This window comes from Equus asinus, chromosome 11 (assembly GCF_041296235.1).
Source record: "Equus asinus isolate D_3611 breed Donkey chromosome 11, EquAss-T2T_v2, whole genome shotgun sequence".
In the NCBI taxonomy this organism is placed as follows: domain Eukaryota; kingdom Metazoa; phylum Chordata; class Mammalia; order Perissodactyla; family Equidae; genus Equus; species Equus asinus.
The window spans coordinates 25637728-25653492 of NC_091800.1; the positions used below are offsets into that span (position 1 = coordinate 25637728).

General features: G+C 35.4%; 1 protein-coding gene across 7 annotated transcripts in view; it reads right to left on the minus strand.

Annotated features, from left to right (window-relative positions):
• Nucleotides 1-15765, minus strand: part of SETDB2 (SET domain bifurcated histone lysine methyltransferase 2) — a 75313-nt gene that overhangs the window by 46499 nt on the left and 13049 nt on the right. For 5 of the 7 annotated variants that reach the window (XM_070520636.1, XM_070520630.1, XM_070520629.1 and 2 more), the window contains 4 exons: nucleotides 14947-15072; nucleotides 13873-13938; nucleotides 11179-11275; nucleotides 1893-2456 (listed from right to left, as the gene is read on the minus strand). In XM_070520636.1, the coding sequence (XP_070376737.1) occupies nucleotides 1893-2456; nucleotides 11179-11275; nucleotides 13873-13938; nucleotides 14947-15072 (853 nt within the window). The remainder of the gene's footprint in view (nucleotides 1-1892; nucleotides 2457-11178; nucleotides 11276-13872; nucleotides 13939-14946; nucleotides 15073-15765) is intronic. The other 2 variants (XM_070520634.1, XM_070520633.1) reach the window with 1 other exon arrangement.

Genomic DNA, 15765 nt, shown 5'->3' on the forward strand with positions numbered 1-15765 from the left:
GATGTGTGTTGGAGTTTCTCATCTTATCCGCCATCATTTCATAAGCTGTAAGTTATTTTCCCCATAGCTTTATCTCTTTGCATTCTGGGAGATCTCTTTAGTTTTGCCTTGCAGTTCACTAATTCTTTCCTCAGCTATACCGATGCTACCATTTAGTCTATCTATTTAGTTTTTCATTTCAATTACCATATGTTTTATTTCCCATATTTCCAAATGGTTCTTTCTCATATACACCTTAAAAAAAAATCACCTTTTCTTGTTACATGGATGCTAATATTTTATTTCTTTGGAATTTTAGACATACCTATTTTAAAGTCTCTTTTAATCAGATTCTACACTTATCTCTGATTCTTCAGGTGTGAATTCTCTCATTTGTTGGGACTCATGATGCCTTCATGGTCCTAAATGTCTCTGTGTGCTTTGACTGTTTGAAATCACACTTTCTGTGGGGTTTACTTCTGTGTGCTCCTCTATGTTGGCTGTTTTCCTCATTGCTCTGACTCTCACCTCTGCGTTTCACAGATCTAAACCTGGTTGTTGTTAGTACAATTCCAGGCCCTGTGAGATATTAGCCTACTTCTCAGTCTTGTGCAGGTCCCTGTTTCTAGCCCCCTGGAGAGCTCAGTGCCCACTCTCTGCCATGCATGAGACATGTTTAATTCTCATTCCTGTAAGAATTAGAATCCCTGGCCACAGTGTTCACGTCCATTTCCAGATTCAGCCTTTGCTTATTGTTGTGATTTCTCTCGTTATGTCTGACCAATACATGAAAATACGTATACTGGTGTTCCATATTGTGTGAGGGGTAGTTTCTAAAGTCTAAAGGCAAAAATCACATATAGTCAAAATTACTCTTTAAAAGATCCTATAAATTGACCACAAACTAGATTAAACATTGTTCAACAGTCAGTTTTTTTCTCTAGCACTGAATGAGACTGGCCAGATACAGTTGAATTATATTTAGAAGCAATGTTTAAAAAAAAAATCAAAACATTTTTAAATAGACTAAAACTTGGCACAGTAAGAGGTTTCCTCTATGACAGGGCTAAAGGAACTGGAGCCAAATTGAGGTAATGGTACATTTATGTATCTCATCTCACACTCCAACTAACTGAGAAGATGGTGAAAACTACTATCTATACTATTTAAATTATTTCATCTCTCTCATTCTTTTTCTGTTGCCTAGTACAGGTACTTAAATTTGCATTAAATTAAATATACAAATAATGCAACTCCACTCTATATAGGTATACCTACAAATACATGTATATTACATACTTTTAAATCAAAGTGGTGTTTAAAATCTCAATACATCAGGAACATGTTTTATTTTTTTATGGAATGCCAATATTATGATGAAGAGAGTACAAATTATAAGCACATTAACTTTCTAAAAAGTAGCAAGGAAATGATTTGTAAAATACAACATATTACAAAGTGGTAAAGAGCATGGGTTCAAATCCTGGCTCTTCAATTTGGTTGCCCTATGACCTTACAATTGGCTTCTCAACTTCCTCATTTGTAACATGGAACTAATATTACTTACTTCATGGAGTTTTGTGAAGATTAAATATGAAAATTTATGTAAAACATGTCACAGTGTTTGGCACTGTTACATGGCATTAACTGTACTTGTTGCTATTATGATTATGGTACTAGATTAAAGCAAATACTCATCCAAGGAAGAAATAATTTTCAAATTACTATAATATTTGCCAAAGAGTTTTCTTTTCCATTGCTGGTGAGAGAGTACATCTTTCCATTTCAGACTTTTGGTGAACAGGTTTTAGACAGACAGAGACAGTCAGACAGACAAATTAATACACAGCAAGACTTCTTGAAGTACTCCTACATTCAGAAGATTTTTTGAAATGTCATGTTTTTCTACTCACATGTCTATGCAGCCCTCAGAACAGTCACATGAATCAGTAAACATGTTGGAAAAGCTGTTTAGATAATATGCTCGTGGCCACATAGTCTTTCTGTACTTAAACAGTGGAAGCTTTCTATTGTCAATTTCATTACAGAAAGAAATGGGCACCGATTCCACTCCATTGCTAATATCCACATCAGAAACAATTTCTTCTTGCTTTGGGTAATTTCGAGTCAACTGAACATAGGTATTGAAAGAAAAGTTATCTGTAAATAAAAAGTTACATTCTGTCTCAAGCAGGTAACGAAAAACTTCCTCCACGTTTCGTAGACTCCTTCCACAAGGGGTTTTATAACTCACATGGAGTGCCGAAGAATGAGAGTTTGTCTTCGCATGTCGTCTTTGGAAGTGGCATTTGATTGGCAGCTGCAGAGGGTTTTCTCCCTTGAAGGTTAGTGGCATTTTCTTCAGACAGGCACCAGAGCAGTCATGACTTTGGTAAGATAAATTCGAAGATGACTCTTTTTTTCTAAAGTTTGCAACTCTATTTTCCAGAGGAGAAATTTCCTTATTTTGGGGGAATCTGTTTAAAATTAATTATTTATTAGTATCTCAAATTTATAGTACAATTCCCATTTTTAAAAAGCACTGCCCGCTAAAGTGGTAATTACTTCCTATTATCTTCTTCTTAGATACCACTAAAATAAACCAGGCTCTGAAATAAACATTTTACTATGTTCTGCAGTCATATAAAGGTTACACCTCAAAGGGGTTTTTGCTCCAGACACCAAATTTGTGGTGTTTTCTCCAGCACCACTTCTTCAATGAGTAATTCGATTCAATTCTGATGCTATCCACCTGGAGTTAGTGTCAGATCCCACAGGTTAAAGGGCTCAGTCCCATAAAGTGCCTCCCCCCTTCAGATGCCAAATACAAGTCCTAGGCCACTCATACTTCTGATCGACCTTGGGGTTTCCACAAACCCCTCCTCAGGTTTGATAATTTGCTAGAAAGACTCACAGAACTCAGGAATGCACTTTAATTACTATTACCAGTTAATAACAAAATATACAACTGAGGAACAGCCAAATAAAAGAGATGCATGGGGCAAGGTAAGTGGGAAGGAGCATGGAGTTTCCATGCCCTCTCCATAAATGCTACCACCCCAGCACCTAAAACTGTTCACCAACCAGGAAACTCACAGAACCTTGTGGTTTAGAGATTTTTATGTTATGGAGGTTTCATTAACGTAAACACAATTGATTAAATCCTTGGCCAGTGGCGATTATCTCAATCTCCAGCTCTTCTCCCTTCCCTGGAGTTGGGAGGCAGGGCTGAAAGTTTCAAACTTCTAACCAAAGTTTAGTCTATCTGGAGACCATGCCCCATCCTCAAGCTAACTATGAGCCCCTCACCAAAAGTCATCTCATTAGCATGCCAAAGACACTCTCACTAATCAGGAGATTGCAAAGATTTTAGAAGCTATGGCCAGGGACCTGGGCAAAGACCAAATATCTTTCTCATTGTACTACAACCTAATTTCAGAATATTCCAGAAAGCTGTGATTATAGCTATAAGTTTTTGCTACAGCACCTAACAAATTCAGAGTTCATTTAGAGCATGCACTCACTATCAAGCTGAGGAAGGTTATATCTTCAGGCATGCTTGGTTCAAGCTTTTTGCTTGCAGAGAACTAAAAGCCAGCCAAAAAAATTTAATTCATCAAGAATCCTTTATGTTGTTTGTTTGCCTTCAACAATTGTACCAACTGAATTTTTTCCATGACCTGGCACCATACTGACACATCTGAAAATGGTAAACTGACAGGAGAAAATGAGGAGGTTATTAAGAAAGTAAAATCTGTGAAAAGATCTCATGTGTTTAAAACTTGGGTTTTAAACTTTCACAAAGAATCTGTTTGTTTTACATATATTTTCTATTTATCTTTAGGTGTCTGTTATTTATTATAAAAGTAACGTGTTTTAGACATATTTTTATACTCGCTATATAAAGCAGCACTGTCCAATAGAACTTTCTGCATTCACGAAAATGTTCTATATCTTTGCTGTTCAACTGGGTATTCACCAGCCACATGTGGCTACTGAGCACTTTTAAATGTAGCTAGTGCAACCAATGAACTGAATTTTAAATTTCACTGAATTTTAATTAATTCAAATTTATAAATAGCCACATGTAGCTGGGGGCTACCATACTGAATGCACAGATATGAGGTTCCCCATCCGTTTCCCAGCTGTAATACTCTGTGTAAATTCCACAAGTTAACTAGTCCTCAAGTGTTTCCAATCTTTTGCTATTACAAACCATGATGTAATGAATAACCTTGTACATAACAATTTTCATACATGTAAAGATATCACTGAAGAATACATTCCCGGAAGTGGGAGTACTAGGTCACAGGGTAAGTGGATTAGTAATTTTACTAAGATTGTCAAATTGCTCTCCCTGGGGTCAGCCCCTCCAGCAATTTATGAGAGTGCCTGCTTTTGCAGAGCCTCATCAATCAATGGCTCTTCATGCTTTTGGATTTTGGACAATCTAATAAATGAAAGGATGTACTATAATTTATTTATAAAACTTTTAATGTTGGAAACATTTGTTTCCAATTTTTCTCTATGTTACTACTTTGATGAACATCCTCATACATAAATCCTTGTCCAAATTCCTGATTATTATCTTAGCATACATTCCTTGAAGGGGAATTACTAGCTTGACAGGAATATACGTTAAAAAATAACTTTTTGTTAATGCAACTTTCAAACATACACATAAGAGTATATTTTTCTCAAAACAGATTGCTATATTGGACCCCCATGTACTTGTGAGAGCTGCAGAACTCTTGGCACATGATGACTCCGTCCCAACCTCTGCGCTAAGAGACAACCGAACTCTTGCAAGGCTCTTAGCAGCACACTGCCACGTCTCTAGGATGACTCCAGCCCCCGTGCTCCCCACAGCCCCCCATAAAGTGCCTGCCTGAGAAAGCCCAAGGCTGCCAGGCGAATTTACTGTTTCTTCTAGCCAACACCTGAAGATAAGCCCCTGACCTTTCTTTCTTCAAGAATTTACTAAAAAGGGCTTTACAATTGTGAAACTTTCCTTGGTCCCTCTGAGATGTATATGTATCTCTTACAACTCAGGAGTGTTTTTCTCAAGGACCTGAAAGTCATTCCTTTGAAGGGTAATCATCGGAAAGAACAGGGCCTCTGTCTTCCAGTCTCTGCGGGAGGACAGAATCCTAACTTCCATGATTGCCTGCTAGCACACACAGCTGGCCTCACTGGCATGTGCACTGACCGCACAGGACCAACTGTAATTTTTCACTTGAGCCCGTGCCTTCCTCCCTCCCTACTCCCTCATTCCCCTTTAAAATACCAGTAACCTCAGCACAAATCAGAATGGAGCTCAGCCCTTTCCCCTACTGTCAGCAGTTACTGAGTAAAATCTGTTTTCACCACTTTAACTAACGTCTGGCTTTATCTTTGACACTTGTTATCCAGCTTCAATAATTACCAACATGTTGCCTATTTTATTTCATCTATTCTCCCCCCTCTTGCCCCACCCTGAAACAAACTAGAGTATTTTAAAGCAAACCCTAGACATTATATCTTTTTACCTCAACTAATTCAGTATGTATTTCTAACAAGTAAGGCTTTTAAAAAATTGTTTCCCCTTAAATAACTTCAATCTATTTCAGTGTTTTTGAATAATGTTGGGGGTGCATTCCATACTAAGAAATATATTCTATAATGCACCTTTGATTTTACTCTTCCATTTAACTTCTTCTTTAACCTAGTCCACTTTAGTAATTGCTTTTATTCATTCATTTATTTATTTTGGTATACAATAGTTTCTTGTTTTTTAAAGCCTGTGCCTGGAATCCCCTATTATCAAGTGCCAAGTTCCTTCCTATCACTTTTTTTTATAAATCATTATAGTATACTCTGAACTCTGTGCACTTCTATTTATTTGTCTACCTGAGATATACCCCCCTTTGTTTTGCTGCATTCAGTATTCACTGAATAAATTCTCTTAGGCTCTCGCAGCTTTGTTCTGTATTGATACAGGCTACTCACTCTCAAGTGAGTTATACAGCTATAGGGTCGTATAATCAGTAAACTGAATGTTTCATTTCCCTTTTCAACTTGCCTTAACCAAATAAATTATATTTAAACTGGTTTCTGTGGCATCCTTTTCTCCAAATGTCATTATTTGATTTTCCCTATTTCAACTATAATCTTTTTTTGTTCCTGTTTTGCTATATTTGGGGAAGGCGAATATGTCAATGTGTTAATACTAATATGATGACTCAAAAGGCTCTTTTCTGAATATGAAGGATTAACTCAGGGTACATGTGAGAGAGAAAGTATCCAGTTATCCTTAGTTCTTAAATAATAACTAATAGTTGTACAGTAGTTTACAGTTTGCAAGGTAGTTTTACATAATTTCCTCATGTGACACTTAAGTATAGCTTCGAGTTAGTCATTACTGGAAGAACATACAATCAAAACAACTTAGGACTAAAATTTGTAATGGCAAATATGCTGGTGAAATCTGTAATTTGGAACTTAGGATTTCAAGAAAGGCAGCCAACCCAGCTTAAACGTACTCTTCTGGTGACTAATCTAATAAAAATTAAGAGGTGTATGGCTCAAGTTATCAAGCAATTAACACAGGGAGAAATATCTTATTATATTTAATAAAACTTAGAAAACAAGAAGGAGAAAAACATGGAAATGAAACACTGATATGAACCTTAGAAATGATTCTTTTCTTATCTGTGCCTCATTTCATAAAATAAATGTAAGAAAACCAACTTGCTATAAGTCTCGAAAGTAAAGTAACCTAATTTCAATCCCATTTTATGGGGAAGAAGGTTAACTTTCTCATACATATGAAGATATGTTACTTAGAAGAACAAAAACAAAAACAAAAATAAAGAAAACCAATCCTATGGAGTGTTGTAAACCTAGCTACTGATCCTTCAAAAATATAAAAATGCTGGAGGTAAACAAAGGATAAGTAGGTAAGTATGGTTATCTGGTATTGTCTGCACCTGTCTGCCAGCCTCTCGGTCGGAGCTTCTCAGTTTGTATGTGGCTTGAGAACTGTTTTGTCATTAGACACCTTGAACTACAAGGCAGAGCATGGCTTCAGAGACTGCCAACTGATTTCTTAGCTTTTGGTAAGTCTGAGGTAAAAAGTCATTCTATCCTTTAAGATCTTTGAAGGGGCATATTTAAAAACAATGAATGTAGGGGCCAGCCTGGTGGCACAGCTGTTAACTTTGCACGTTCTGCTTTGGCGGCCTGGGGTTCGCCGGTTCGGATCCCAGGTGCGGACCCACACTCTGCTTGTCAAACCATGCTGTGGCAGGCATCCCACATATAAAGTAGAGAAAGATGGGCATGGATGTTAGCTCAGGGCCAGTCTTCCTCAGGGAAAAAGAGGAGGATTGGTGGCAGATGTTAGCTCAGGGCTAATCTTCCTCAAAATAATAATAAAAAAATAAAATCAACGTAAGCTATATTCATCTTAAAGACTGTAATAGACATGTTTATTTTCTGCCAAGTCCCTTTTTTGATCATCCTATTCTGAAAAGTGGCCATTTTCATTTCAGTGAACTCAAAGATGTTGGATCATGTATTCATACTAGGTTATTGATAGTCTGTCTCAAGAATTTATATTAAGATATAAAAATATATATCATGAGGTGACACTTGCACTAGAAGGTCATGTAGTGTTTAGCTTGGGCAGCTATGTTAGGCTATATGGGAACAGAAGAACCAATTGATAACACATGGAGAGAAGCAGAGCTAAATAATGTAGACCTTGACCTCAGGGACTGATTTTCCAGCTCCAATTCTAGTCCCTACGTGGTCTGCTGTGTTACTTTTTCTGTTCTTGAATGCTTATTTACAAATGTGTGTGTACATATGTATGCGTAGGTTAGGTATGTGTGTGTATTTTTAAAAAAAAATAATAATCTCTTTTGGGTATTTGTGTGCATGTCACATGAAAAGCCAAATGACAAACTCACACCTGTGTCTTTTAGCAGTGGAGCAAGCCCGCTTTCACCACGTATGCTAGCCAAATCTGCATGCCTGGTATATCTCTAATAAAGTCCACTATTTAAGCTGACTTGCATAGGTGTGTGTTCCTGACAAACCAAACTACTAGACTAAGAAAAAGAATTAAGCCAGGCTTCCTGGCATTACAAAAGTAGAAATCTTTGTAAAAGAATTATCATTGGAATAAAATTTATGTTTTTACAGTTACCTATGTCATAGCTCACTTACGTGGAATGGAAATTCAATTCACCTCAAGAATAAAATACAAAAAGCCAGTTTCCTATCAGACCTATGATTTTCACTCTGGTGTTTCCATTAACAAATTGTATGTTCTTGAGCAATTCAGCTGGGATTGAGAACCTGTGGCTTAAGTGATTTGCCACATAGTTTGCCAGTCTGCCTATGAGACTACCGGCCTTCTAGGAGTTTAACTACTGAAAGCAAAACAAGTAATAAACTCATGATCTGCAGAGGAAATACAAAAGGAATTAAAGGTAATTCTGGTCAAGAATGAAATGTGGCCTTGGAATTCTTAGTGGCAAAGAAGGAAAACCTGAGCCTAATTAGACATGTCCCTTCATCTGAAAAGATTTCAGAAAGTTTAACTCAACGTTAAGTATGACCTCATGGACAAAGGCTCTGAATAGGAATACAGCATAAGAAGAACTGCAGGTTCCAAGGAAATGAAGTTCTAATTACACAATCACAAATAATTCTAATGAGATGGGAAAGCAGATACAGAGAAACCAATTTAATATCTCTAAGAAGCTCAGATTTTTAAAAGAATGTATGTACAAAAGAAAAAAAGAAAAGGCTGGCTCTGTGGCCGAGTGGTTAAGTTCGCACGCTCCGCTGCAGCGGCCCAGGGTTCGGATCCTGGGCACGGACACGGCACCGCTTGTCAGGCCACATTGAGGCGGCATCCCACATCCCACAACTAGAGAGACATGCAACTAAGATGTACAACTGTGTACGGGGTCAGGGGGTTTGGGGAGATAAAGCAGAGGGAAAAAAAAAAAAAGATTGGCAACAGTTGTTAGCCCAGGTGCCAATCTTTGAAAAAAAAAAAAAAGAAAGATTGGCAGCAGTTGTTAGCCCAGGTGCCAATCTTAAAAAAAAAAAAAAAGAAAAAAGAAAAAAAGACCAATTACAAATACAAAATATTGGTGTGAACCTATAAGAAAAGTTGTCACAAAGATTCAAACCCACTAAGAACTGAGGTTTCCAAAAATGCTAATAAAACAACAATAAAATTTTTAAAGCTGTGTTTGAACCAAGAAGACAATCAGTTTGGGAAAAGACAGCATAAGGTTAACTGACGAGAGAGAAGGAAGAGCTCAAAAACAATTTTGCCTTTGTCTTTTACGTCCATAAGTATCGCCCTCAAGTTGGAGGGACTAGACAAAAATGAAAAGAACTGAGTCTGTGATAGTTAAAAAGGGATCCTAGAATGCTAGTTTATTTAAATATATTTAAGATTCTAAGCCCAAACAAATTAAATCTCAAGGTCTTGAAAAAACTTCAAATATGAATGAAAAATGGGAAAATGCTGCCCTGATTTTTTAAGAAAGGGAAAAAGGTAACATTCTACAAAGTACAGAATGGTTAGCTTAATATTGATCTCTGAACAATTTCTAGAAGAGAGAAACAAGCATGTTTTTAAACACTTAGGATTTGAAAAGCCAACACGGACTAGGGGAGAAAAGTACAAATTAACTTAATTTTCCTTTTCGATAAAGTTTGGTAATGCTATTGAATGCTACAGCAGTGAATCTTGATTTCTCATGAGGCCTTGTGAGTAAGATAGAGAAATGTAGCTGGGACGACGGTACAGGTAAGTAAATTCACGGTTGGTTGAACAGTTCTTTCTGAAGAGTAATGAAAAGAGGTCTCTAGTAGTGAGCCAGCCAGGTTTTAGGTTTTTCTCTGTTCTTGTCTTATCCAGTATTATTTTCAGTGATTAATCTTGTGCTATATATCAGGAGGTCAGAATTTCTAGAAAAAACATTTGTTTTGTGAGCTACTGTAATGGCCAGTCAAGGAGTTTTAAAAGTGTGAACTTACCTTTGTCTGACAGCATGTTTTTTTTTCCTTTTGAGGAAGATTAGCCCTGAGCTAACTACTGCCAATCCTCCTCTTTCTGCTGAGGAAGACTGGCCCTGAGCTAAGAGCCATGCTCATCTTCCTCTACTTTATACGTGGGACGCCTACCACAGCATGGCTTTTGCCAAGCGGTGCCATGTCCATACCCAGGATCCGAACCAGCGAACCCTGGGCCACTGAGAAGTGGAACGTCTGCACTGAACTGCTGCGCCACCGGGCCGGCCCCAACTGAGAGCATTTTAAAGTAAGTTTTATGAGTCTTTTAGACTCAAACTGTAAGGACATCTTTAATACTTGTAAATGCAAATCATATGTAATAGTGTCAAATCTACAACTCTCAAAAACACTAAAAAGAAAAAAATATAATTCTACACTGACAATTTTTTTGGTCAATTTAATATGTAGCTGAAAGGACAAACAAAATAAGGCAATAAACCTAAGAATTTTCTTTCTCTAGAAACTTTTTGGTGTTTTGAAATTCTGTTCCCTGCCGTAGCACAAAACACTTTCAAAAGCTTCCCTTTAACTAGTACTCGAAAGTTTTAGCACAGGCTTTACCTACTAAAAATAAAGACTAAGTATCAGTGTCAGATTTCCTATTTTATGCTGAGGATCTTTACTGGAATTTGTGGCAAAAGAGAAAGAAAAGGTCAGAAAAATTTAGCCTATTCTTATAACCTTCTGATACTAACTTAGGGCTGTTATGCATTTAAAAACTGAACTGATACTAAGAGAAATACTTTTGACTCTTTTCAATACTCTACTTTAAAAGAAATAATTCAAGAAAAAGAATTTCTAGTTAAAAATAAATAGCCATATGGTAGATTTCAGTATATTAATAATATACACAAAGGGATCTAAAGCCAAACTTCATCAAAAGGCTTGATTACCTAGGGACATTAACAAATAAATAACCTATTAAAGGACTCATGAGACTTTATCCTACATAAAATACTAAAAGTTACAATTTTTTTAAAGCTTTTGATGGGAAAGAATCCTTTTTTATATATTGTATCTACTCTTATGTCAAATGATTAGAAAGATTAAATCTCTTTCTGAGAGCAAAAGCATTTTGCTTTTACATACATAAATAAATTTAACCTATATACATACAGAAATGTACAGTATTCTGGAAAGGAGTCTTCATGGGATGTAGACGGCAATGAAATTGATTTGTTTTCCTGTTCATTTTGGGTCACAGATGTATGATCTACATGAAAAAAATAGAAACATGAGTAACAAGTACACCAAATTAAAAATCATTCACTGTATTATCTAAGAATATCTTTATTGACTAGCCCTTAAATCTACAAACATATTAAGATTTCAAGACTGAACCAAAAAATGAGGCGTCAATATTTTCAAAAACATTAAGAAAAGAAGATAGGATAAAACAGATTCCTACTGCAGAAACTCTAGTTTGGCCTGAACTTTATCTGAATTTTAATCAACTTTTAAGACGAAGAGCAAGTATCCCTACTTCTGCTTATTTTACAGAAAATAACATAACTCTTAAAGGCTCTGTAAACGGTCATAAAATGGAAACTTTATGTATCTTTTGTTTTCTCATTCTTCTACTACTATTGTTTTTGGGGGGTGGGGTATTTGGGTACCTCTTTTTGTCTTTCCATTTGTTTTTTAGTATTTCTCTTAGTCTCTCCTATATCTTTCTGCACTTAATTTCATCTTGTTTTTGTCTGTTCTTTTTCTACTTGATTTATTTTTACTCTAACATGATGACAATATAGAAATAAGCTGTGTATTTAATGAAAACAGCCAGAGATTTCCTGTCCTTAATTTGAAAAATGGATAGGTGGACTATCCTATGTTTGGTTTAAAGATCTTTTTTAAATGCTTTTCTTCCTATGCACCGATGGACCTTAAGAAAAAAAGTGATTCTCATCCTGCCTTAGGTTATTAACTTGCATTGGTCCCTTAGTGCAGACCAGTGTTATTAAAAAGAAAAAAACGTTTAAGTAAATAAAAGAATAGTTTCAGTTACAATCCAAGGTCTCTCCTTGGCTAGGCTAATTTGAAAACAAATATCCCTCTTTAATTTTCCAGGAAAGAAAGAGAGTTTAAAAATTTGATAGTTGAAGAGAGCTATAATAACCAACGAATTAAGAATTTTTTATTTTTCCCAGCTAATTTCTTTGCATGAATCATATAAATCTTTATCACAAATATAAATGAAACATATTTATAGAAGCATAGTTAGAAATAAGATTTACTGAAAAACATGGAGATTTAAAATTAATCATTAGATAAGGGGGTAAGAGGGAAATAATAATTCTTTTCAAGAAAACAGTATCCAATCCTTTGTATGGGGACACAGCAAATATTTTACAGTTATACACAAACAAAAAAAAGAAAGGTAATTCGTGGTTTGGGGCGTTTAGGCTGGATCTGGGATGTCTTGTTTTGACCTCAACATCAAGTCTTTTTGTTTCTCTCAGTCTCAATATTCTTTTTAAAATAAATACTAACATGAAAGCTTATTACTAGAAAGTTTTTATCCGTGCACTTGACAACAATGTCAATTACATAACTGCCTACTTACTTAAAAATACTGCTCCATCACTGGCAAACATATTCTTTTATTTTGATAAATTCACTACATTTCAGATGAGCTGGGTAGAAAATGAAATTATAATATTCAGCTTTCTATTGATGACATTATTACTTTAAAGAGCCAAACGAAAACTCAACTTACTTTCTTTTAGAGTGAGAAACAGATGGTTTCAGGAAAAAAACAACAACTTTGTTTAGAATTAGTTCTTCTTACCTCCTCCTACATTTAAAAGCCTGTCTCTTACAAAACTAATGTAATTCCTTAAGAGTGTGTTGATTCCAAGTGCTACTGAAGGATACTACATGCAAAAGATTGTTTTCTTAAACAATCTATTCTTCTAAAATTATAGATTAGCTACTGAAATTGAAAATACTTTTGAATAACAAAATGTTTAGACTGATGATGCTAGGCTACATCTTCAGAGATTTAAAATCTTAAGGCTTCAAATTATGACAGTTAAGATTATCACAATTTGTTGACAATATCTGGCAGTGTTAATTAAAATCTAGTAAATGTTGTACTTGCTCAACATTTTAGCAAACTAGTAATAGACTAAGATTTATAGGATAGTGATTCTGATAAAATAACTTTCAATTTTTCTTTTTCTACTCCTGGTACATTATCTTTGATTAATTCCTCCTAAAATGAATTTGTTTAGAGTCTGGAAGATTGATGGTCTAATATGAAAAAATTTTCCACCAGCTTATCTACACTAGAAAGTAACTTTCTAGTATTGCTCTTCACACAATGTGGGTTTACAGTGGTTTGCAGTCTTAGAATTCTCTTTGGGGCCGGCCCCATGGCCAAGTGGTCAAGTTCGCATGCTCCACTTTGGCAGCCCAGGGTTTCAATGGTTCAGACCCTGGGCGTGGACATGGCATCACTCATCAGGCCATGCTGAGGCGGCATCCCACATAGCACAACCAGAGGCACTCACAACTAGAATATATAACCACATACTGCAGGGCTTTGGGGAGAAGATAGGGAAAAAAACCCAACAAATTCTCTTTGCCCTTCTTATACAAGAAGCTTTCTTGAAGAAGAGATACATTTCCAATCTCTGGATGGGTAGGACTTTTCATTTAATAGGGAAACTGATTTGTATAACTTCCCTACATAGATATTACATTTTATTTTAAAATATCTTTAGTTAACTTGACATAAATAAGGCTGGCCTGCTTCAAGTCAAGAAAACACCAGAAAATTCTCTAGATTGGGATTAGAAATGTACATACCCTTTACCAATGTTGAATTCTTACTTATAGTTGCTTCATTCACTAGAATCATTGCTTGAACGTATTCTGTTAAGGAAAGGAAACAAGAATGAAATCAATCAGCAGCAGCAGCACCTTTATTCATGGTGCCAGCTACCGTGCTAAACAATTATATACTTTATCTCAGTTAATCTTCACAACTCCTTAGAGAGGTTCTTATGATTATCTGCACTAGGGACAAAGAAACTGAGGCTAAGAGGTTAAGTTATTTATTCCAGGTCATTCTGCTAGGAAGTGATAGAACTGGATTCAAACCTAGATATATCTGATTCACAAAGGAATGAGAAGGAATATTAAAATGAAAAGTAGTACTAATTTTTTGGACAAGTACATAATAGATTAATGCCATAAGAACATCCAGAAAGTATTAAGAATGGTCTGGGGGAAAATTTGCTTGAAAAATCACATGTTCTGATGGAATAAAGGAGCTTTCCACATGAGTCTTATGTGACTACAACCAACCAGGGTTGAAGATAAAGAAAGAGAAAAAATAAAAACTTGGATGAATGAATTGATTGCCCATGTAGAAGGCAAGTTTGCTTGCAGAAGACTAGTAGGACAAGTTCTATTTAAAGTAGGCAAAATGTAGTTATATGTACTTTTATATTTAAAAAATACTAGTTGTCTCTGAATGATGGGGTAATGGATAATTTTTGTTATATTTTCGATATGTACCAAATGTACAATGGGCAGATAATTCTTCTGCAATACTCCTCAAAGTATACAAAGGAAAGATACAAAAGAAAAAAAAGATAAAATGGGGGAAAAAGCTGGCTTAAGATAAAAAGAGATAAATTCAGTAGCTATTATTCAAAGTAATCATCTTTACCCACTTTACAAAATGTCCATGGTACGGTAAAGTATCTATAGAAGCAGAACACACAGAAAAAGCAAAGAGACCTGATGCTAGATTCTTAGAAAACAAAAGAAATTATTTAACTTTTAAAACAAACAATACTGGAAATAGGATTATACACTATTGCTAGTGGGTAATATTTAGCATTAAACATATTGAAAGTTTTTATTGCTTGAAACCTTTATTTGTGGCAGACCCATCTTTGATCTTTTGTTTCAGTGACTGCAGCACATTTTGCACTTGTTCAAATATGAAGTCCACTTTTCCATCATCTTCCAGCTCCATCCAGAAAGTTTTTGCATCACCTAAAATAAAAAAAGTGAATGGCCCAAGAGCTCATTAGAAATAGACTATAATTTCCCCAAGGCCTATGTTACAGAAAGCCATTTGGTTTCTAAATAAAATCAAGATTTAATTGGTCTAGTGCTTTCCTTGAGGAAAAAGATTTTGGTCATTCTTTCTTTACAAAGAACAAGAAACAAAGAATATGATCTAAGTGTCTCACTTATTTCTGCTAATTTAAAAAACATGTTGAAAACTTTAGTGACACTACTTCTTAACTGGAAAACAGAAGGAATGACTTCATTTTAGGTGGTAGTGGGCATATGTACACACACACATCCATTTTAAAAGTTTCAAGGATATAACCTCTACTGAGTATAGAAGTAGATAGTTTCAGAATGAAACATCTCAACAACTGCTGAAATAACTAAATGTCCAACAATAAAGCTTTTTAAAATGTCTTTTATACTAACTTTTTAATGGCTACATGAAGCAAAATAATGCTTAAAGGTTTTATAAATAAAGTTATACAGATTAGCCAACATTTCAGACACCCAGCAAGATAACACCTTAATCAAACATTTCCTAGAGAAATAATTCTTTTGAAGCTGAAAACAGAAGTATGACAAAGGCAACTAAAATTGGCAAAAGCCAAATCTCACACTTTACCATCTTTAAAACTAACAAAAATATCTAAAATGTTAAACACGATTTAT